Source organism: Mesoplodon mirus, assembly GCF_964341445.2.
Source record: "Mesoplodon mirus genome assembly, chromosome: 2".
NCBI lineage: Eukaryota > Metazoa > Chordata > Mammalia > Artiodactyla > Ziphiidae > Mesoplodon > Mesoplodon mirus.
Genome location: NC_138977.1, coordinates 201,740,598 through 201,765,881, shown reverse-complemented (window position 1 = coordinate 201,765,881; position 25,284 = coordinate 201,740,598). Strand labels below are relative to the sequence as shown.

Here is a 25,284-nt window from a genome sequence, read left to right as displayed (position 1 = left end):
CACACATGCTGCGGGGCAACTAAGCCCGCGTGCCACAACTACTGAGCTCATGTGCCTCAATTAGAGAGACTGCATGCCACAAACTACGGAGCCCACACACTCTGGAACCTGCGCGCCACAACTAGAGAAGAGAAAACCCGCACGCCACAACTAGAGAGGTGCCTGTGCACCATACCAAAGAGCCTGCGCACTACACCAAAAGATCCCACATGCCTCAACAAGATCCCACGTGCCACAACTAAGACCTGACGCAGCCAAAATAAATAAAATAAAAAAATAAATAATAAATCTTTTAAAAATAAATAAATAAATAAATAAAAGTGAGGGAAGGGGCACATTAAAAGAAAGGGAAGGCTTTTGGTATACACATTCATTGGTACCCAAGTTTGTGCATGCTATGTATAGAGGCTCCACTAACTAGCCTCATGACCAAGGGCAAGCTCTTCATATTATGATTCAGTTACTCTCCTAATACAGAAGCATCAGTGGGTAAGCTCTTCATATTATGATTCAGTTACTCTCCTAATACAGAAGCATCAGTTCTATTACCAGAGCGGTGTTTGTGTAAAATGAGATAATAAATATGGAAGTGACAGAAAAAACTAGAAATGAACCTCACCATTTGGGACCTGCCCATAGGAAAAGCAATTTTCATCACTAGAATTCAGTCTCCATATCTGTGGCCTCAGCGGAAAGAAACAGCTATTCTGATAACCTTCCTAACCTCTCCCAATTCTCTATAGATCTTTGTATATTGTTAGATGAACCTCATAGTTAAGCCATTTCTCTATCTGGGAGCAGAGGTAGAAGTAACCTGATGAACAACAGAGATCACTTCTGCCTTTCTAAGTCTGGGAACTTTTATATCCTACTTCCCAAGTCTAGGAATTTTTATGCTATACCATTTACTCTATATCCTTAGCATCCTGCCCAGGATCCAAAAAAGTACATAATAAAAAGAGAAAATAAAATTAAAAAAAAATCCTCCCTTTAATACTTGGCTACAGATAAGTAAGAGACTCTACCATAATAGAATGGCAATTTTTATTTTACAAATGAAAAGGCGAAATACTGCTACTGAGTTGACCATGAAGTCACATCTGAGTTGAATTTTCATACTTTGCAGTTGAATTTTCCCACCTTGCAGTTGAATTTTCCCAGCTCATCAGTTAATTCCACTGAAAACAGACTAAGCCTCCACTTGTGGAAGAAGCCTAGGCCAGATTTAACCATGATGATGGAGATGGTCGACAAGATTAAGCAAAGGAAATGACTGCATTCTGTTTCAAGTTCTTTTTCTTCTTGGAAACATTCTCCATGGTAATGTAAGACTTAAAACAAAGACTGTGACTGTCCTGGCCAGAGAAGGTTAAAGCTGCGTCATAGAGAACTGTAGACTATTCTTCTACCTTTGTCCAGTGATATCCATCTCTCTCAGAGAGGTGTGGCTAAACCAGAATATTCTTTGCAATAGCATTCAAAGTCCTTACTTGGGTCACATCTGTTACCTTTAGAGAATATTCTGATCTAGAAAGAGAGGCTCCCATAGCAACAGAGGAATTTCTGCAATAGAAGTAATAAAGGAACAGATAATTACATAAGTTGTTAAATGAGCTCTCCTACTGGCACTTCATTTTATAGGCAATTTCATGGCTCAAGAACAAAGTTAGGTCAAGGACCCTGAACTACTATATTTCATAATTTTTATTAATTACTTGAAACATTTAGTATCTAAATCTATCAGATAGTACACTTGATTTTATATCTGGAGTTGTAAATTCTAAGGCTCTTGCTTCTTTTACATTTCATTTTTTCCAACTTAGAAATAATCAACAATTAACTATTAAATATAGGAGTCTCTCAAGTATAATAAAAAAAAACATAATAGTTTAAATTCCTTAATAGTGATATAATTTCCAAATAACTGAAAATAGGGAATTCCCTGGCAGTCCAGTGGTTAGGACTCCATACTTTCACTGCCAAGGGTGCAGGTTCAATCCCTGGTTGGGGGAACTAAGACCCCACAAGCTGTGTGGCGTGGCCAAAAACAATAAAATTTTAAGAAATTAAAAAATAAAAATAAAATAACTGAAAATAGCAAAGGTGAGGAAAGACTTAAGTATTAACAGTAGGAAAGATAAAAATGACTACGGCTCTTCCATCCTTATATGATAGTTATTAACTTTGCTAAAGGAAATCACAGGTGAATGGCCACACATACATATCTGATTCATTTGAAGTTTAGCTGCTGAATTAGAATTTATTATTAACTGGTCTAAGTTCAGCAATGCCTTAAGGCTTTTTTTTTTTTTTTTTGCATTACGCGGGCCTCTCACTGTTGCGGCCTCTCCCGTTGCAGAGCACAGGCTCCGGACGTGCAGGCTCAGTGGCCATGGCTCACGGGTCCAGCTGCTCCGCGGCATGTGGGATCTTCCTAGACCAGGGCACGAACCCGTGTCCCCTGCATCGGCAGGCGGACTCTCAACCATTGCGCCACTAGGCAAGCCCGTGCCTTAAGGCTTTGAAGGTTAGCCTGTGTTCAGAAGAGCCTGCTTATTTAAGGCAGAAAAAGAACCACTCTGCAGTTAAAAAACTTCAAAAATGACTGTAATACTTACATACTAATCACAACATTCCATTCATTAATCATGCCATCAACTAAGGTTTTCCTGTTTGGGGAAGTAAAGATTAACTGCATTCATTTTTGCAGGAGTCAAAGAATATATTTTTACCGAAACTTCATTCCTGAATCTCTAGCCAACCGAGCGGAACAGTGGAATTCTGTAGCACCTGAACCCTCAAGGATCCTTTGTAGATTTCTGTCTGTTATGCCACCCCCTGTTGGAAAGAATAAGTAATATATTAAATAGAATATATTTTCATATAAGATTTAATGAATAATATGACTGCCAACTCTACCTGGAACCTCCATACTGAAATTTCTCATTGATTTGAGAATTATTCTCTCTTTACTCAGCTAGAATGAATTTAGAAAAAAAATGATGAAAAGGCAAGACTACAGACTCTGAAGAACAAAAGATAAGGTCAAAGAACCTTTATGACAGAATTTGACATGCCCACTGGTTTATATAACAGTGCTGTACGTTACTGATTTTAAATCTATAAAGATTACTCTAGGGAAAGGAAAATCACTGAGTGCTCTAACCCTGCTTCCCCTCAATTAAAGCAAAATCAAATTGAAGTGAAAGGTAAGATAGACTTGAGGAAGAAGTCACAAAAGCAAAGCCTCAGAAATGTATCTCAAAGAGAAAACCTCCAAGGTTCTTTCTCTGGCCCAGCATTTGATAAACACATAGATCTCACTGGAAATGGGAATAATGCAAGGTGTTATACAGCTTATTTATTATAATATCAACTTTTTGTTTCATTTTACAGAAGAATTTGATTCTACTTTATTAAAACTGCACAATCAAGTATTTTATGACTCATTTGTTTTAATGAACAATCTCTTAAATGTCTGTATATAAAGAATAATATTCTGAACTGATACCAGATTATAAATATAAAATCAGCTTATTCATCTTTATATCATTCTCTCCTAATATATAGGACGTATTCAATACATATTTTTAAATGACTGTTAAAATATGTACTTTTTATCTCAAGCTATTCAAGCTACTAAAATAACTTGACTTACACACTCTTTCAGACTCATTAACTTTTTCTTGGTGGTACAGTAATATCACTGAGCCCTAAGAAGCAGAAAGAACAGACTGAGAAGTCAGATTTAGATTGGAATCCTGGCTTTACCACTGTGGCCCTTCACAGCTATGTGATCTTAGATAAATTACTTAAATCCACTGAGCCTCAATTTTTTTCACCAAAGAGGGATAGTATTGCCTACTTCACAAACTTGTAAGGATTAAAAGACAAGTACATTATTTCCTTCTAATAAGTAACAAAATATCTGGCCACTGCTCAGTTATCAGAACATAAGTAATACATTTTCCAAACACAGACTAACAGGTGGGACTTGAAAGAACAGCTAGCTCAATATCCTCTCTTTATAAAGATAAGGAAACTGGAGCCTAAACTATATTGTAAACTTCATTATGAAAGTCCCTAGAGGGGAGTTACTAAGTTCTAGTTATCTTTATATTTCCCAATGATGGACACTCATTAGGCATTCAGGTTGACTTACCCAGGAATTTTTACTTGCTGGTAATTACTTACATGAAATTGTTATAATTTGTTTATAGATCTATTTGGTGAGCTCCTCAAGTAGAAGGATTACTTCATATACATTTCTGTGTTTTACACCTACCACAGAACCTGTCATATAATTAGCATTTTCTTGGTAAGGTTTGTTAAATAATCACAAATATTTTTGGATATAACATCTTCTTACCTAAGACTGTAAGCCTCTTGAGGAAGTAGTTTCTTGTGTAACTCTGTATCCCAAGTAGTGCCTTGCACATAGCACATAACTTAATAATTACAAATAAAGCAAAGGCAATCTTACGTTAACAACTGTCTGTAAGTCTGAGTATTAGTTGTCAAGTATAAATATATTTAGTCTTAAATGGAAATGCATCAGACTCAATTAAGTTTCTTTAACATTCCCTGATTCATCTACTAAGGGTCTCAACGTAACAAATAATATATGCTTTCTGTTTGCTCATGTTTCAGGAACTTGCTACAAGTCAAAGCTTTCCTAAATTTCTGACACTATCCATCTGTTTGGCTTCTTTTTAAAAGTTGGGCTATATCTCACTATCACCATTTTGACCTCTGGTCAGTCTTGGCATCATTGGTATTAAGACAACCAGACATTGTATGCCTTCTGATGTGATGAAATATGAAGTATTCAGAATTATCCATGAAGTATTCCTACCAAAAATTTTTAACCAGAATCTAAACAAGCAGTTTATAGGAAAATACAGAGGCTAGTCTAGGAAATCCATGCTAAACAATATCAAAAGGAAACAATCTGATAAATCCAGAAATTAGGACATTTTACGGGGTAAGTAGTTCAAACTTTTTAAATGTCATTTTTTTTAAAGCAGAAGAAGAAAAGGAAAACTTCTATATTAAAAGATATTAAGAAAGATAAAAACCAAGTACAATACTTGTTCCTTGATTGGATCCTGGTTTGAACATATCAGCTATAAAAAACATTCTGCGTATAATAAGAGAAAGGAGGGCATTGGCTGAGTATTAAATGGTATTAGGGATTTAGTGTTTATTTTGATAGATGTGATAATGGTATTGCGGTTAGAGTAAAATACCCTTATTTTTTTAGAGACGTATAAAGAGAAAATGTCATAATGCCTTTAATTTAATTTTAAAATACCTCAGGATAAAAAAAACATGAAACAAATGCGACAAAATGTTAAATCTAGAAATTGAGTACATGAGTATTCATAATGCTGTTTTCTTTTTTATACTTTCGAGAAATTTAATAAGAAAAAATTAAGATTGTCTTTATATTCATCTCATTCTGGATCTAGGTCATCTTATCTAATTCTTTAAAAACTGTTGACTTCTAATGAGCCATTATGTACTTCATTGATCTTAGAGTTATCATTAGGAGTATGTGATCCAACTGTTCTGACTACAAGGAAGAATTTCGTAATCAAAGATTTTCAGAAACTGAGTATTACATTATCCAGGGATATTACCTATGTTTGCTTATACCTTGTCAACAACTAGGACATTTGGCCCTAATGCAGCGTAGCAGCATCAAACTTGGTGTGCCTCACCAGAAATGAACATCTACATTCACAAAATTGTATACTTTGGGAAAGCAAACATGGAGAAACCCCAATCCTTATTTGCTCTTCTCTGAGCGAAACCCTACTAGAGTGTTCCTCATATAAAGTTTTAAATTGTAGCACAGATCCCCCAATCTTAAACATTTTAATCAAATTATATATTCTTTCCCAACACCATGGACTAATACTACCCCCCATACTGTCCTGCCTCTTTTGCTCTTTCTCACTATAGTGTTACACTAGTAAACAGATAGATAAATAAATACCTGGCATTACCACAATCCTGCCTTTTGCCTGAAAAAAGAAAAAAATAAACAATTTTAATATCCTTCTCTTACATGGGATAATAAGGCAGCAAAACAGAAACATAACTATATTAAATTTATTAAGTTACTACTAGTATCTAATTTTCAATAGACCTTTCTGTTTCTTTGGGATCTTGGGTAAGTAAAATGTTCAGGGTAGTAACTCCTTCTACCCAGAAAGGTTATTTTATTGTATTGCTTTAAAGACTTGTACTGTTACAAACACAAAGAATAGGAGAATAAAATATAAAAACTAAATAATCACACCACCTTAAGAAAACCCATTACTAGAGGCTCCCCTGGTGGTGCAGTGGTTGAGAATCCACCTGCCAATGCAGGGGACACGGGTTTGAGCCCTGGTCTGGGAGGATCCCACATGCTGTGGAGCAACTAAGGCCATGCACCACAACTACTGAGCCTGTGGTCTAGAGCCCACGAGCCACAACTACTGAGCCCATGTGCCACAACTACTGAAGCCTGCATGCCTAGAGCCCATGCTCTGCAACAAGAGAAGCCACCGCAATGAGAAGCCTCCCCACCACAACGAAGAGTAGCTCCCGCTCACCGCAGCTAGAGAAAGCGTGCGCGCAGCAACGAAAACCCAACAGAGCCAAAAATAATAAATAAAATAAATGTTTTAAAAAAGAAACAAAGAGGGCTTCCCTGGTGGCGCAGTGGTTGAGAGTCTACCTGCCGATGCAGGGGACGCGGGTTTGTGCCCCGGTCCGGGAAGATCCCACATGCCGCGGAGCGGCTGGGCCCGTGAGCCATGGCCGCTGAGCCTGCGCATCCGGAGCCTGTGCTCCGCAATGGGAGAGGCCACAACAGTGAGAGGCCCACATACCGCAAAAAAAAAAAAAAAGAAAAGAAAAGCCACTACTGAAAAATAACACTAATTCTGAGTTCTTGGCATGCGATGGAATGGAAGTAGTTGAATTTAAGTAAGATTTCAGCAGAAAAGAAAGAGGACAGCATAATCGTAAATTACTAGAAAAAATATCTGTTCAAATCATGTGTCCTCAACTAAATTCCCTAGCTTATTATACCAATTAAACAAAACCATAGGTCCATTTTATTGAATATTAAGTAATAAAACTGAACTATATGAATTGATTTAATTTCTGATAATAGGTGTTGAAATTTCCTTACTTTTATTCTAATTTTCATCCCATTTCCTAAATAAATTTCGGGGATACACCCAGTATCACTGAAAGTCAAAAGGAAATCACCTTTTTACAAATGCATACTCAGTGGAAACTCTAGTGGCAGGTAGGTAATAATGACAGAATAAAAATAACATATAATGTTATAACAAGCTCACTAACTTGCAGAATAATACCCTGATCAAATTGCTCTATCATGAAAGTGTTTATCAAATGTCACTTTACTCACTCCTCCATCCATCCAACAAATATTTATTAAGTGCCTACCGTATACCAGACACTGTTGTAGGTATGGAGAATACTGTGACTGAAGGGGTCCAAAATATGCCACTGTGGCATAAAAATTATTTTGAGCTAAAGGCTGAAATTCCTTATCTGCCTAAAAGCAGAGCCTCCCAAAAGAACTGAAAAAGAACTCAACTGTCATAAATCCCCTCACTGGAAGCAGCTCATCAGCACCACACCCAGACAGACAATATCATAAAACTATCCTATCTCCCATCTATTCTTCTAAGGATACAATAATCTTTCCAAGAAGTCATTTGTTTTCCCATAAGGGCCCTTTCTCCTTCCACTTCTAAGTCCCTAAGTGCTCTCTTCCCCCTCCTTCAACTCTTAGAAGATGGTATATAAGCCCCAAATTCTAAGCACCTCTTTGAGTCACATTTCTTTGTGAACTCCCATACATACATACACACGTGATTACAATCTTGTTTTCTTGCAAATCTATCTTTTGTCAGTTTACTTTGCAGGATCTCTAATACTGAACCTAGGAGGGTTCACTTTTTTTTTTTTAAAGAGGGTAAAGAAAAAGTTTTTCCTCCTTGACATCATGAGCAAGAGAAAGTTCCTATTCTCATGGGGCTTTCATGTTCAACGAAAACAGACAACAGATAGGTATATTTATAAAATATAAATATTTAAACATACAATGAAAAAAAAATAAAGCAAGGAAATGAAATAGAGAGTAAAAGGGAGAGGGGGCTATTTCATAAAATTTAATAATTGTCAGAGAAATAAGTGAAACAAGGCTGTTTAGTATCCTCAAACAGACTACAGCAAAATACCCACAAAACTAAATATTTACTATCTAGAACGCTGAAATGAGTTTAGGAGCAAAAAAGTCATATTTACTGTAACTGTTTCTTCCAACTGAAAGCTTTCTAAAACATGGACAAATGTTTAACGGGATGAATTCTATCACTTTTTTTTTTTTGGCCTTCCATGAAAGATTATTTAGAAGTATATGCTTACCTGAGGCTATCAAAGTGATTTACCAATACAGAGCAGTTGCTAAGTGTCAGACCTTGTGCTGAAGTAATCCACAACTATTCTAGGAGGTAGGCACTATTATTATGCTAACTTTGTAGGTAAGGAAACTGAAGTTTAGGATGGTTAGGTAAACTGCCCAAGGTCACTGTTAATAAGTGGCAAAACCAGGATTTAAACATAGACCTTTCTAATCCCAAATCCTATGCTTTAACCAGTATATTGTACTACTAAGTAACTGCTTCAAGAAGTAAAGTTAGCATGATCTCACTTCTATGTGGGATCTAAAAAAGTAAAATACACAGAAGCAGAGAATAGAATGGTGGTTACCAGGGATGAGGAGGTGAAGGAAATGGGTAATGTTGGTAAAATGTTGGTAAAAGGATACAAAGTTGCTATGTAGGATGAGTACATCTATAGATCAAATGTATAGCATGATGACTATAGTCAATAAAACTGTACTGAATACTAAAAATTTGCTAAGAGAGTAGATTTCAGGTACTTTCACCACACACACACACACACCACACAAGTTAACTATATGAACAGATGAATATGATCTTGACTGTAACCATTTCATTCTGTATATGTACATCAAAACATCATGTTGTACACCTGTTATATATACATATAATTTTTACTTAAAAAAAGTAAAGTTAGTGTATAAGCATATTTAACCCAGCTCTTCCTGCCAACCAGTGATTAAACTACAAATCTCTCTCTCTCTCTCTCTCTCTCTCACACACACATACACACACACACAAATATTTTGAAATGCAATATATGACTACAACAGTTATTCTCTACTCCATACTGAGTAGCCATTTTAAAATGGAAACCTGACTCATCAATCCTTCTATTTTAAAATCCTTTGGGCTTCCCCAGTGCACCAAGGATAAAATACAAACTCTTAAATAGTTTTCAAGGCTCTGGACAGTATTCTTCTCTTCACATTGAACATTATAGTCATTCTTCAATATCTTAATAAATTTTCACTTTTGTTTCTAGGCCTTTGCATATACTGTTTTGTCTACATCCCCCCCAACCCCACTCTCCCTCTCCCTATTCCCTTTTACATTGATGGCTCCTAATCATCCTTCAAATGAGTAAGACATTGCAGTGTGGATTTCTTTTCTTCTGGGAAGCTAACTACTGATAATCCCAATCCCTCAAATCTCGGGTTAATTCCTCTCCAATGTGCTCCCACAGCACTCTTTTTTTATATAGTACTCTATTAAAAGTGCCTGTTGTGCACTAGTTTGTAAGGGCAGTGACTACACACACACACATGCGTGCGTGCGCAGGCACCCCTTGGTCACCACCATAGTGCAAATGCCCTGCACCTTAATATATACTTAATAAATATTTATAAAACCAGTAAGTTCCAGTCTAGAAAAATTTATCTGATCCTCAGGTGAAATTTCTGAAAATTATTTTCATGGTTACAGAAAAGTAAACATAAGCAGATGTCTACACAAAAACACTAAATAATATTATTAATAATAGCAGTAATAATAATTACAGACACTAACATGTATTAAAATCTAATACATATCAAGCACTCTGCTAAGGCTCTTACCAAGAGCCTTTCTTATTTCTTATATTATCTCTTATCTCTACCAATCCTACCTGATCTCTACCAATCCTCAGAGCAACCCTATATAGGAGATATTAAACTTATCTCAATTTCACACAAGGAAACAGAGGCTTAAACACTAGTAATCTACTCAACATTATACAGCAACTGTGAAAACTGTCTCAAATCCAGAACATTCTCATCTCAAAGTCCACACTCACTAACTTAGAATGCCTCTGGACTGGTGTCAGAAAAACAGACATACCACAATTACAAAGCCATCTTCTGACTGTTCTACAAATGATGCGAACTCACAAGAGGAAATCATGTAAGAGAAAAATGTATTTCCTTCCTATCTTGGTAGTTGGGGAGAAATGAGAGAAGGATACAGTTTTAGTTTTTTTTTTTTTTTGGCCGTGCCATCTGGCATGCAGGATCTTAGTTCCCCCACCAGGGATCAAACCTGTGCCCCCTGCAGTGGAAGCGTGGAGTCTTGTTAATCACTGGACCACAAGGGAAGTCCCAGTTTTAGTTTTAGAATTCACCTCGAAATGATAATTTTCTCAAATTTTATGTGGGAACCCCTGAGTATACATAGGTTGACAGTAAGAAGATAGGGCTTAAACTATGCAACGCTGATGGCAGAAGAAAGGTAAAATTTGCTGTGGTTATCCAAATTAGATCAGTTATTTAGGCATTGTCTATAATTTGATCTTAAGAGCCTTGGCTACTAAAAATGCTCATGTGAAAGAAATAAAAATTAAAGAATATGTTATTTCCTGCTTGCTATGGAGTAACCACAGTCAGTAATACGTAGTTTCACAACCTCGCTGAACAGCAGAATATCAGAAGTAACCACAACAGAGTCTCAGGAAGAAAGGAAGGAAATTGTGTGTACCTGATCTATGAGTCGCTTTATTAGGGGTAGTCCTTCTAGTGCGGAACTGTCGCATCCACTGGTTAATACTCTTTCAAATCCCAAAGTTAAGAGGGTCTCTAGAGCTGCCATTGGATCATGAACCATGTCAAAGGCTGAAATAAATAAAACTGACATGAATTTTGAACAGATATCTCTAATACAGTGCTTTCCAAAATGTAGTATACACACAGTGGTATGCTGGACCTAGCTTGTCCTGGCTTGCAAGAGTCAGTTGTTAAATATTCAGGAATTTTGCAAGCATGACTGTCAATCCATTGGCAGCTGAAATTAGTCAAGGTGAAAGTACAAAACCACAGAAATCAACAAATGCTACAAATCAGGGCTCTTTTTCCCTGAGAACCAGTTTACCAGCATACCACAGTCAGCATGCCACCAGTGGTAGGCAGGATCATTTTAGATGGTACGCATTTGAACAGATGCATTTATTTAAAGGCAGATTAGAAGTGAAAAGTTTCCAATTTTCATTAGTTATAAAGTTTCTCTTTAAAATAAATTTACTTAAGATTTTAAGAAAATTATTAAATAAATTTGCACAAGCAGCCCTTGGATATGGTAAAATTGTAAACGTAACAGGCAAGTGACTCAAATTTGGGAGTCTGCTCTAAGGGTTCAAACAAACAGAATGAAAACATTACACTCACCAGTTCTAGAAAAAGCCTTGGGTCACATTCTCATTATTGACTAATATTTTATTCTAATCCATTTATCCCATGTACTCAAGACTCATAGTATAAGGATAGTTGTTTAGAACAGACTATATGAGGTTTCAGTTCCATCCTACTTTCTAAGAGACTTCTCTCCTCCTCACTGAGGAAACTGGCACTAGGAACCCCAAAGAAAACTACTTCTGCTTTGGTTCTCAGCACTGCTACATGGTACGCAAGTGCTAATCTATGGTGGATTAGGTGGTAGACCCCTTCCTTTCACCCTTTAGTGTATGTAGGCAGCTAAATGTAACACAGAGGATTTTCCTTTTTTGGTGGCAGTAACTTCTTAGTGATTACACTGTCATAATATTAAATACATGAGTGAAAAAAATGTGGAATACAGGACAATATAACAATAAAAAAACATGGAAATATTTTTGCTAAATTTATTGAAGGAAAAGACAAAAACTTTGAAATGATTTTCTTAGTTTAAGAACAGAAAAATATATTCTATATGGTGGGTTTATTTTGTTTGTTTGTTTGTTTTATTAGTTTCTGCTTTATAACAAAGTGAATCAGTCATACATATACATCTGTTCCCACATCCCTTCCCTCATGCATCTCCCTCCCTCCCACCCTCCCCATCCCACCCCTCCAGGCGGTCACAAAGCACCGAGCTGATCTCCCTGTGCTCTGCGGCTGCTTCGGTGGGTTTATTTTGAATTATTTAGCATATCAAATTTTAAACTATATATTTTTCAGATAAATGTTTACTAATTTAAATTACCTCATATTTTAAAACTTCTCTTTTTTTTTGGCTAGCTTCAAAGTTCTGACTTTTAAGCGATCTAACATCTTTTAGTTATTGCTAGTTTATGAGAAGCTTTGCTAAACAGCAAGTCAAGGAAGTTTTCTGGTGTTACTCATTTCATAAAGAAACAAGGATTACAAATGCTATATACCTAATTTCTATAAATGGATGCAAATCCTAGTGTCCACTCTCATCCTGATCTCTGGATGCTTACTCAAAAGGACAAAAAAAATTCAATAATTTCTCATGCATATCATCAAATAAAAAAAAAACCTGAAGACTTCTTTCTTTTCATGTGCAATGGCAGTGCCTCTGAAGGCAAAATTCACACCTGTTCCTCCATTTTACCAATGTTAGGCAAAAATGTATGGAAATTGTAACTGCCTGATTTAGAGATAAGAAGTATTTTCATATAAAATTACCAGATACTTTTTAGAAATCATTCTGATGCAGACAAGCTATCAATAATGTACAATAATTTTGTGCACTATAGTGAACATTTGTTCATTGATTATCCAGCACCTATTTCTTTCCTCTTCCTAATAGTACCCAATTCTTCATCAGATACCCACCCCCTCTCTGCCCATGAATCTTATATTCATCTGGGAAAGCTGACCTCACTCCTAGCTCCAGAATGATCTTATCTGGCTTAAGCCAAGTAGCACATTTCCTTTCATTGGCCACAGTGATTTATCCTTTTTGAGACTGCACATGACCTGAGGCAAACTAATAAAAATGAATCTCAGGATTCTTGCTTGGAAAGCTGTGACAAGCACATGCACTTGTAGGCGATGCTTACTCTCTCCCTCTATTATATGCCACCACCACCACCTTCTGCTTTTAACAACTTCTCATAACTAAGGCTTCATATTTTCTAGAAATTGTGCATCTCTAAATTTACAACTGTTAGTCCCATGACCAGTATAAAAAAACCAATTGGTAACACTGTAATGACACTATACAACTGTGTTCCAGAAAAAAGGTTGTGGCATTTGGTGAAATGAGAAAACTGACACCGTTCAACAGAACTTCTAAAATGGAAATGACTCACCTCGGTGGAAAGTGACTGGCAGAGGACGACAAATAGCTATATAAAGAAAATCACATGACAACATGAATGAAAAGATCATCACTGATCACTATTTACAGAATTCTCCATGTTAGAATGAACTTTTTAATACTTTCTTCTCTTAAGCGAAGACACTGGACTAAAATAATAAAAAAATGGCAACCTTCCAAATCCAAAAGTCCTATGTTTCCATTAATCTCTGATTTTCATTTAAAAAAAAAATAGTCATCCACTTCTTAAGAGGCACCAAATAAAAACTATATGATTTGGCAACTATAAGGGTAGCATTACATCTATTACTTACCCTTCTGAAAATCTTCAAGAAATACTCTGGCCTAGTAATATAAGTAGTTTGCTTCTGTCCTCTCTACATCTCCCCATCCTCACCAACTGTAATAGCTTTTCAACTTTTTGGTGCTGTGATTAAAGGAATCAAGGTAAATTTCCCTTAAACCCTAAAGGAACAGTAGCAGAACCCAATTGATAGTAACTGAGAGAGTCAGGAGGGCTATGTCACACATAGTCTCTACCCAAAACACCTAAATAGCTAGTGTTTAAAATAGGTTAGTATAAGTGTCTGCAGGTGTGAATGAAAAGTCAGTTTTGTGATTGCGTTTTTCTATATTGGGAGTATTCAATGCAATCATCATTAGAGGCTTTTTGGTCTCAGATACAAATTCTTACCCACAAGGGACATGCACAGTTCTTTGTCAATGTGTCCATCTTCAGTCAGTGCCCCAAATACCAAACCATCAGCACCATAAAGCTTGGCAAGACGAATGTCAGCCTTCATCACCTCAACTTCACGGTCTGAATATAAAAAATCACCTCCACGTGGCCGAATCATCACAAAAACTGGTATCTGGACATACTGCTTCACTACTTGAAGGACACCTATAAGAATAAAGCAGACTAATTAAAATTCAAATGTGAGCTAAAAGCTCAAGGAAGTCAATAAAATATTACTGTACTGGTCTTTTACATTTGCTCTGGTGTATCACTTCTACAAGAAATGGAAGAGTTGATGGAATAAACCATAGAAAGATGGATCTAAAGGAAAAAGGAGACACTGAGTAGAAAAACGTACATATAGTAGAAGTTACGTAATAAGAAAATCAAGGGTAAATAAAAAAGCAATTTAGAAAATAGAAGGAAGTTACTACATTTTAAAAGCACTTGTCAGTTGACTCAACTAAATTCTTTTACTGGAATGTGACACTTGAAAGTGTAATAACTACCAGGCTCCATGTTCTGCCAGTGTATTCCCTAAGATCCAGTTTCTCCTTCATAATGATTACAGCTCTATTTAAAACCTACTATAGAGGTGGTTACATAGTTCTAAAGTTTATGATTCCTTAATGGAAAACGGTATTTAGCAAAGCCTTTTTTTTTCTTTTTGCAGTACACGGGCCTCTCACTGTTGTGGCCTCTCCCGTTGCGGAGCACAGGCTCTGGACGCACAGGCTCAGCGGCCATGGCTCACGGGCCAGCTGCTCTGCGGCATGTGGGATCTTCCCGGACTGGGGCACGAACCCGTCCTCTGCATCGGCAGGCGGACTCTCAACCACTGCACCACCAGGGAAGCCCCAAAGCCTTTTTTTTAAATAAGAGATATGCAAAAGGGAGCGAAGTTGTACTTATTTGTGATTTTATGAGGAGATCTATGAATAAAAGTACCCAAATCTGACACAATTCGTGGCTAGTTCAGAAACACTCAATGGTATAAGATCTGTGGCAAGCACCATTAGTGTTTACCCAATGTGAATTTACGTCTTTTTCCTTGCTACAAGAACCCCAATTCTGCATGGGATAGCAATATGCCCATCACCAAGTAATGAATCATACATGACTGCTGTTGCAAAAAACAGACTGCACTCAAACAACAGGTATGTTCTAGGTATTTCACAGAGTGGCCAGGGAATGCCCTCCTTTATTTTAGAGAGAAGAGTCCAAAAGCCCATTGCATATATAAACCTTTTATACTAAATAACGCTATCATCCATCTCAGAGTAAAATATAGGAGTCAGAATTTCATATAGGGACTTGGGCTTCTGACCGAGACAGAGTAACAGGAACTGGATTTACCCTTCCCCCCATAAAACCAAAAAACAGACAAAACATACGAAACAATGGTTTGCAACAAAGGATAATGTTGCCTGAGAGATGGGAAACAAATGAGGTGAGCTCTCTGAATGACCCAGATTACCATCTTGAGAGTTTTCCAGGCCACAGCATAGGGAGGGGGAACCCAGGCGGAGGCCAGAGAATTCTCTGAGTTGAGGAGACAAAGCTGAGAGTCCAGGAAGACCAAGTGACTAGAGTTCACAGCAGAGAATAGCAGGGAGGAGAGAAAGAGAACCCTGGAGATCTGCACAGAACCACACCCCCCCTTCCCGCTAATATTCAGCTGAGTACCGATCGGCATATGCACGCAAGGAAACTACACAAAGCCAGAGAAAGACCCACTGAAAAGAATTAGAAGAAATAGTGCCTGTCATTCACACCAGGCCAGGAATAATGCCTGTTCCCACCAGCCACACAGGAAAATTTCAAGATTCATGGGGCACTGGGTAGAGTACACAGAAAGTCTTGCCTCAGTAGTGGGGAATAACACTATTCCAGACCCACTTAACAAATTTTAAAAACCCAATCCAAAATGAACAAACTGTTTCCAATACCTAACTGCTCAAGAATATTTATAGGAATACAAAAATATCCAGTATCCAGCAAAGTTAAATTCATAATGTCTTACATACAATGAAAAATTATCAGGTAGAAAAACAAGATACATCATTAGGTGAAAATCAATCAAACAAAACCAACCTAGAACTGATACAGATGTTAGAATTAGCAGCCAAGTCATTAAAATAGCTATTGTAACTTTATTCTATATGTTCAAAAAAGCTAAAAAGTGACATGAGAGATATAACAACAATCTCAAATATCTAGGGATGAAAACTACAGTGTGTGAGGTGAAAAATACACTAGGTGGGATTAACAGCAATTAGACATTGCAGAGAAAAGATCAGTAAACTTGAAAACAAAGGAATAGGATCTATAGAAAATGAAACAGAGAAAAAGTTTTTTTTTAAGAGTAGTTCATCAGTGAGCTGTGGAACAACTTTAAGCAGCCTTAAGTAAGTTAGTTGAAGTCTTTGAAGGAGGGAGTGGAGGACATTAAATGCTGAAAAATTTCCAAATGTGATGAAAAGTATAAATGCACATGTCCAAGAAACATGAAAAAAACTACACTCAGGTATATCATAATCAAATTGTTCAAAACCAAGAATAAAGAACAAAATCTTAAAAGTAACCAAGAGAGGGCTTCCCTGGTGGCACAGTGGTTGAGAGTCAGCCTGCCAATGCAGGGGACACAGGATTGTGCCCCGGTCCGGGAAGATCCCACATGCCGCGGAGCGGCTGGATCCGTGAGCCATGGCCGCTGAGCCTGCGTGTCCGGAGCCTGCGCTCCGCGACGGGAGAGGCCACAACGGTGAGGGGCCTGCGTACCGCAAAAAAAAAAAAAAAAAAAAAACAACCAAGAGAAAGACAAATTACACAGAAAAGAACAAAGGTTTGGATGGCAGATTTCCTGTCAGAAACAATACAAGCAAGAAGACAGTGGAGAAGCATCTTTAAAGTCCTGGCAGAATAAAACTGTCAACCTAGAATTCTACACCCAGCAAAAATATCTTTCAAAAAATGGGGAAAGGTGTTTTCAGATATACAAAAGCTGAAAGAGTAAATCACCAGCACATTGTACTACAAAAAATGTTAGAAGAATTACTTCAGGCAGAAGGAAAATGAAACCAGATGAAAATATAGATCTATACAAAGGAAGAGCATCAGAAATGGTTAATTACACATGGGTAAATATGATGTCTTCTTATTATTTCAGCCTCTTTAAAAGATAACTGGCTCTTTAAACAAAATAATAACAATGCAGTGTGGGGTTTTTAACATATGTAAAAGAAAAATGTATGACAACACACAAAGACTAAGAGGGGTGAAATGAAGACAAAAGTCAGTATACCAAGGATGCCAGAATGGAAAGATAAAAAAAAAACACAGTCCTTCACATTACTGCAGAGCATATGAACCAATATTAACAGTAACTTAATCTCAACTTTATGATATATAAGGGAAAAAAACATCTATTTGATCACATCTGTGATAGACAAGTTTATTTGCAACCATAAACATTTCTAACTGATACAATATCCATGGCATAGTTAACATGTTAGTAACTTCAGTAAAAGATCCCAATGAAATAGATTATCAATTGTCTCCAGGCTCTATAAACTCCTATGAGAAAATCCGAAAAATGGACACTTACCCATGCTGGGTGTGGTTCCTCCTTCCACTAAGCCAGAACATAATTCAATGCGATCAGCACCTATAATAAGAAAAGCATTGCTAAGCATAATAATTTTTTTAATTAAAAAAATTAAGAAAAAATTTCAAAAGCATTGCTCAAAAGTTATTGTCCAAAATAAACTCTTATTAAACAGCAAACTTAACATTTTTTTCTAAATATAGAACAGAGTCTTAGAAACTGAGAGAAATAAAATTATAAAACTAGAGTAAAACTCTATTTTTAAACCCAACTATATTCTGCAACCCACATTGTTACTGACAAATTTAAGAGTTAATTCAAGTTAAGCTAGGTCTCTTAAAATTTTGTATTATAGGGTTGCTTCTCTATGTACAAGGAAGTGATTTACAATAAAGAAGTTTCTGGATTGACCACAGTGGAACACTGACTCTTCATTGATTAAAAAAATAGCAACTTTGGGGGCTTCCCTGGTGGCGCAGTGGTAGAGAGTCCGCCTGCCAATGCAGGGGACATGGGTTCGTGCCCCGGTCCGGGAAGATCCCACATGCCGCGGAGCGGCTGGGCCCGTGAGCCATGGCTGCTGAGCCTGCGCCTCCGGAGCCTCTGCTCTGTAGCGGGAGAGGCCACAACAGTGACAGGCCCGCGTACCACAAAAAAAAAAAAAAAAAAAAAAAAAAAGCAATCTCGGGACTTCCCTTGTGGCGCAGTGGTTGGGAATCCTCCTGCCAGTGCAGGGGACACAGGTTTGAGCCCTGGTCCAGGAAGATCCCACATGCCATGGAGCAACTAAGCCTGTGCACCACAACTACTGAGCTTGTGCTCTAGAGCCCATGAGCCACAACTACCAAGCCCACGTGCCACAATACTGAAGCCCACATGCCTAGAGCCCGTGCTCTGCAACAAGAGAAGCCACCGCAATAAGAAGCCTGCACACCGCAACGAAGAGTAGCCCCTGCTCACTGCAACTAGGGAAAAGCCCGTGTGCAGCCATGAAGACCCAGTGCAGCCAAAAATAAATAAATAAATACATAAATTTAAAAAAATAAAATAAATAAAATAAAAATAAAAGATGAAAATCAGTTTCTTCAACAAACTATAAGGAAAGAAAAGAAAGAATTAAAGAAAGAAAAAAGGGAAACATAGACTGAAACAGACATATCAAAAAACTATGTTTATATCTTGATTCAAAGAACTGTAAAACAAAACAAAACAAAACTGTGTGAGCCAACTGGGGAAAGCTGAAAACTAACTGGGTATTTTTGATGATATTAATATTAATATTAATAAATATTATTTTAAAAAGATGTTACTGATATTTGGGTTATTATTATTATTTTTAAAGGTTATTATTATTTTTTTTTAAACCTTTTAGAGATACTGAAATATCTGCAGATGAAATGACATAATGTCTGGGATTTGCCTCAAAATAATTTGGGGATGGGAGAGGGAAGGTAGGAATATAGATCAGAGGTCAGCAAGTGATGGTCTGCAGGCCAAAGGCTCACAAGCTTCTTTTTGTTATGGCATTCAAGTTTAACATGTTTTTGTGTATTTTTAAAATTTTATTTATTTATGGTCATGTTGGGTCTTCTTTGCTGCACACGGGCTTTCTCTAATTGTGTCGAGTGGGGACTACACTTCATTGCAGTGCGTGGGCTTCTCATTGTGGTGGTTTCTCTTTTTGTGGAGCATAGGCTCTAGGCACGTGGGCTTCAGTAGTTGTGGCATGTGGGCTCAGTAGTCACGGCTCGTGGGCTCTAGAGCGCAGGCTCAGTAGTTGTGGCGCATGGGCTCAGTTGCTCGGTGGCATGTGGCATCTTCCTGGACCAGGGCTCGAACCCATGTCCCCTGCATTGGCAGGTGGATTCTTAACCACTGCCACCAGGGAAGTCCTGTTTTCGTGTATTTTTAAAAAACATACATTTCATACAACTGACCCATATCATACAATTCACCCTTTTACAGTGTATAATTCAATGGTTTTTAGTATGCTCACAGAATTTTGCAACCATTGTCACCAATTTTAGAACATTTTCATCACCCCAAAAAGAAACCTCACACCCTTCAGCAGTCACTTTCCCTTCTCCCCATGCTCCTCAGTCCTCGGCAACCACCAATCTATTTTGTCTATAAAAAAATTGCCTATTCTGGATGTTTCATATAAGTCGAATCATACAATATGTGGTATTTTTTGACTGCTTTCTTCCACTTAGAATAATATTTCAAGATTCATCTATGTTGTAGCTTGATCAGTACTTCATCCTTTTTTTATTGCCAAACTGAGAATGGTTTTTACATTTTCAAAGGATTTTTTAAAAAAACAAAGAAGAATATATGACAGAGACCAAATGTGGCCAGCAAAGTCAGAAATATATTCTGTCTTGCTCTTAACAAAAAAGTTTGCTCACCCCCAATATAAATGAAAGATTGGCCATATACTGAAAATGATTAAAGCTGATGGGTACCTGGTGATTCATTATACTATTCTCTCTACTTTTGTATATGTTTGAAATTTTCTATATAAAGTTTAAAATTTTTTCTGATCCTGAAATGATGGGAATTCCTGTGCTTCCTGTTAAAGCAAGCTCAGGGTGCAAAAGAAACCATGAGGTAAAATATATCATGTTCAAAAAAAAAAGATTATGATAAAAGTCCTCACAATGAAAAAAGCATCAAATCTCTAAAATCAGTGGGCTGAAAAAAATTAAATCTTTGCTAAGTTCAATTTTTAAAAAGTTATTTAGGGCTTCTCTGGTGGTGCAGTGGTTAAAGATCTGCCTGCAAATGCAGGGGACACAGGTTAGATCCCTGGTCTGGGAAGATCCCACATACCATGGAGCAACTAAGTCCATGTGCCACAACTACTGAAGCCTGCCCACCTAGAGCCCGTGCTCCACAAGAGAAGCCACCGCAATGAGAAGCCCACGGACCACAACGAAGAGTAGCCCCTGCTCTCTGCAACTAGAGAAAGCCCGCATGCAGCAACGAAGACCCAACGCAACCAAAAAAAAAAAAAAGTTGGTTAGTAAGCACTATTATAGACACCTGACTCAAAATGTAACCTACTGGGGAAGAAAGACTAGATGATCAGTAGGTTTTCTAGTTGGTTGGTTGTTTTCAAAAGGATTACTGGGATCCTTAGAGAACACAAAGGTTCCTGAGGTCAGTTCACAGGATTCATTTTCAGACTTTTAAAAGGACTGACAATTGCCATGATTTTCTAATTTCTCTTACCTCCTCTTTCTGCATTTACAGCTGACTCCACTGAATCAACACACACCTCCATAAGAAACCCATTTGCTGCTCCTAAAATATACAGAGAACAATGAAATTTCATGATGATACTATCCATACAGACCAAGTGACCACAAATATTTTACATTTTGCTGCCAAAATCCAAATGTCTAATAATAGGTAAGTATGTAAGTACACTAGGGCTCATGAATGCAATAAAATACCATATTAATTGTTAAATTGATGTCTCTGGACTGCAAAATAAAAACACAGACATATGTATAAGAAATATTGAGAAATGCCCATCGACAGACTAATGGATAAAGATGTGGTACATATATATAAGGGAATATTATTCAGCCATAAAAAGGAACGAAATTGGGTCATTTGTAGAGATGTGGATGGACCTAGAGACTGTCAAACAGAGTGAAGTAAGTCAGAAAAACAAATATCATATATTAATGCATATATGTGGAACCTAGAAAAATGGTACAGATGAACTGGTTTGCAAGGCAGAAACAGAGACACAGATGTAGAGAACAAACATATGGACACCAAGGGGGGAAGTGGCAGGGGTTGGGGTGGTGGTGGGATGAATTGGGAGATTCGGATTGACACGTATACACCAATATGTATAAAACATAACTAATGGGCTTCCCTGGTGGCGCAGTGGTTGAGAGTCCGCCTGCTAATGCAGGGGACATGGGTTCGTGCCCCGGTCCAGGAAATTCCCGCATGCCGCAGAGCGGCTGGGCCCGGGAGCCATGGCCGCTGAGCCTGCGCGTCCGGAGCCTGTGCTCCGCAACGGGAGAGGCCACAACAGTAAGAGGCCTGCGTACCACCACCAAAAAAAAACACATAACTAATAAAAACCTGCTGTATAAAAAAATTAATTCAATTAAAAAAAAAGAAATTATACTGAGAAAAATATACACTGAATGCCAAGTTAATCTTCCTAAAACACAGACCTCATCATCACATTCCAGGTCAAGATTCTTTCGATGCTTCTCAACAACTGCAGAATATGTTTAAACTTCTTCATAAGGTATGTATGTTTAAGAGCAGGAATGGATCTCAAATCCTGACCAGACAACTGACTTGTGTGATTCTAGACAAATACTTAGCCTAAGTTTTCTATAAAACAGAATAGGTTTTAGTACCTACCTCAGAGTAGTGAGGATAAAATGAGATAATTCATTTAAAGTGTATAGTACCCACTAAGTATACAAAAAGTACTAGTTGTCATTCATTAACTATACATTATTTCCTCTGTATGCCTCAAGTTCCCCCTGATCCCCATCCTTGCTCTTGGTTATGCCATCTCCTCAATCCACAGTGCTTCCAGCTCTATCTTTGAATGCTAAAATCTTCCAAGGTTCATGTCAAATCACATTTCCATGATATTTCCTCTCCCAAAGTAGGAAATTGTATCTCCCTTTTTTGAACTCATATAACTCTTCATAAACTATATGTTCCTCTTTAAAACACTAACTCTATCTCTTTAATACATTATTTTCTCATATTATTATTTATGTAGATAGGTGTCTGATCACTCTTACTTAACCTAAACTTCCTAAGTAAAGTCTTTATGTGAGAAATCTTTATTATTACCCACAGTAAGGACATTGTCTACCACAGTACACAATAGACACACGAAGATTTACTAAAGGCTGAATATTTATAAATTCATAAAAATTCATGTATTTACACTAAAGAGTGTGATAAAACAGAGTTTTGAATTTTTTCTATAAGTTAAGCACATACTGTTTTAAAAAATTAAAACTACTGAATGCATACTTAATAATGCCTAAAAGAATGTTCACCACCTACTGATAATTGTTAGTACTAGGTGGTGAGATTTAAAATTACTTTTACTTTCTTCTTTTTACCTTTCTATATTGTTTGATTTTTTTCTACCCGATGTTGCTTTTATAGTTTTTTTAAAATCAATTTTCAATTTGAAAAACAAAAATCTGTCGTCCACTAACATCAAACTGTAACTGCCTCATTTATTTAAGAGAAGACTATCAGAAAGAGCTAAGTGACACTCTGTGCTCTTAACCAACAGCACTGCATTAATTCCATGGGTTTCCTGATAGCCACCCACACCAGCTGTCAGATCAATCTAACTGAACAGTGCTGCAGAGGTACCATTTGCCTCACACAAGAAAACACCTTGGTGGGAATTCCCTGGCGGTCCAGTGGTTAGGACTCCGCGTTTTCACTGCCAGGGCCCGGGTTCACTACCTGGTAGGGGAACTAAGATCCCGAAATCTTGTGGCTCAATCTTGGCCAGGAGAGGGTGGGGATGCACACTTACAGAACAAACTTACCAGGGGAGAAGGATGGGGGGGGGAGGGACAGACTGGAAGTTTGGGATTGACATGTACACACTGCCATGTTTAAAATAGATAACCAGGGCTTCCCCGGTGGCGCAGTGGTTGAGAGTCTGACTGCCAATGCCGGGGACACGGGTTCGTGCCCCGGACCGGGAAGATCCCACATGCCGTGGAGCGGCTGGGCCCATGAGCCATGGCCGCTGAGCCTGCACGTCCGGAGCCTGTACTCCGCAACGGGAGAGGCCACAACAGTGAGAGGCCCGCGTACCGCAAAAAATAAAAGATAATAAATAAATAGATAGATAGATAACCAACAGGACCTACTGTAGTGCACAGGGAACTCTGCTCAATACTCTGCAATAACATAAATGGGAAAGAATTTGAAAAAGGATACAGGAAAATGTATAGCTGAATCACTTTGCTGTACACCTGAAACTAACACAACACTGTTAATCTACTCTACTCCAATATAAAATAAAAATTAAAAAAAGAGTAAGGCAATTGTCCTAAAAAAGGAAGTTACTTGTAGGGATCAAAGAAGAGGACATTTGTTTGGAGCAGCAGTTCTCAAAGTGGGGTAGTCCAGTTAACTCTGGACTAGGGCACTCTAACACACTTTCAGAGTCCGTACAGTGAAAATTATGTTCATAGTAATACTGAGACTTTGCCTTTTTCACTCTCATTCTCTCACAAGCGGAGTGAAGTTTTGGGGAGGCTACTTGACCTGTCAGATTGAATGCAGAAGCAGGTATGAGAATTCCATTTAGCCAGATGTTAAAGAGATCTGCAAAAATACAAAACATTGGGACTATTCTCACTATTTTTTGTTTGCTCAGGAAAATGGTGATTTTTTTTTCATAAAAAATGTTGTGTTAACATGTAATGGGTTTATGTTTTTTTCTAGTTAATAAATATTTTTTTAATTCCTGTTTTAATTTCTAACGTGGACAATATCGATAGATTTAACCTATATAAATAAAAGGTCTTTGAGGGTCTGAATAATTTTAAGAGGGCCAAGGGGTCTTGAGATTAAAAAGTTTGAGAACTGCTAGTTTGGAGAAACCAAGAGTTTACGGAGGACGGATGTGCCAAATTCCCTAACACCCGCTATGCCAGCGCACCCTGGCCCGTTAGAAAGAACTCCGGGCTTGGGGCAGTTAAGCTCTGCCACTTGGGAGGGGTGTGGCTTTAGGGGCAATCCTCGACCCCGCCGCAGAAGCTACAGGTTATTAAGCGGTCCCCACAGGTTTGGCACTGAGCTCCGCGCTCGACACTGAACCATCACAGCGGTGCCGTGAGGGGGTACTGGTATCCTCAGTGGAGAAGGGAAAAGCGAGGCGGAGAGAAGAAGTTAACCAACTTGAATACGGTCGCACGACGAGATGTGGTGGCGCCGGGATTCGAACCCACATATCTGGCTCCAGAGCCGGGCCACTCTCGCCACCAGCCCCCGGGTTTCCACACGTTTAAAGCCGGAATGACAGAATATACCGCACGGGGGCGGGGGGGGGGTGGTTGCTGAGAGGAGCAGGAGCAAGTACTTCCAGGGATATCGCGATTAATCCCCTGGCCAGAACCACCGCCGGGCCCGGCCCTCACCCCGGAGCGAAGTTGGCCGACCGCCCCCTCCCCGCCCCCTTCCGCACCCGCCTTCCCGGACGGTATCCGCGCTCGCTTCCGCCCGGACGAGGCTCCCTGCCTCTTCATGCTGCACGCGTTCCTCCCACTTGCGTCTTCGGTTTCCACTCAAGAGTCCGGGTTCCAGCGCGCGCAAGCAGACAGGCGCGTCCTCACGGCTGCGCACACCCCAGCGCGTCCCCGATTTCCACGCCCCAGCAGCCCCCGCGAAAGCCCAGGAGC

At 38.3% G+C, this 25,284-nt stretch overlaps 1 protein-coding gene across 2 annotated transcripts; it reads right to left on the bottom strand.

The window, feature by feature from the left end:
• Positions 1 to 1,025: 1,025 nt before the first annotated feature.
• On the bottom strand, positions 1,026 to 25,242 carry CUTC (cutC copper transporter). Of its 2 annotated transcripts, none has more exons than XM_082635851.1 (9): positions 25,071 to 25,242; positions 21,086 to 21,157; positions 17,852 to 17,911; positions 14,200 to 14,409; positions 13,498 to 13,533; positions 10,947 to 11,080; positions 6,002 to 6,029; positions 2,733 to 2,838; positions 1,026 to 1,563 (listed from the first exon to the last, which is right to left on the bottom strand). In XM_082635851.1, exons 1-9 carry the CDS (start codon positions 25,129 to 25,131, stop codon positions 1,449 to 1,451), a joined length of 822 nt encoding a protein of 273 aa, XP_082491977.1. In that variant the 5' UTR covers positions 25,132 to 25,242; the 3' UTR covers positions 1,026 to 1,448. The 2 variants fall into 2 exon arrangements, with proteins under 2 accessions (XP_082491977.1, XP_082491978.1); XM_082635852.1 differs by lacking the exon at positions 25,071 to 25,242 and adding an exon at positions 24,785 to 25,046.
• Between the last annotated feature and the right edge of the window lie 42 nt (positions 25,243 to 25,284).

Bases quoted from the DNA above. Each gene is read 5' to 3' on its own strand.
- CUTC (XM_082635851.1), bottom strand. From the start codon at position 25,131: ATGAAGAGGCAGGGAGCCTCGTCCGGGCGGAAGCGAGCGCGGATACCG. The intron at 21,158-25,070 runs GTGCGGAAGGGG...TGTATATTTTAG, and splicing joins GATACCGTCCGGGAAGGCGG to GAGCAGCAAATGGGTTTCTT. The intron at 1,564-2,732 runs GTAAAAATATAT...CTTCTATTGCAG, and splicing joins GATTCAGGAATGAAGTTTCG to AAATTCCTCTGTTGCTATGG.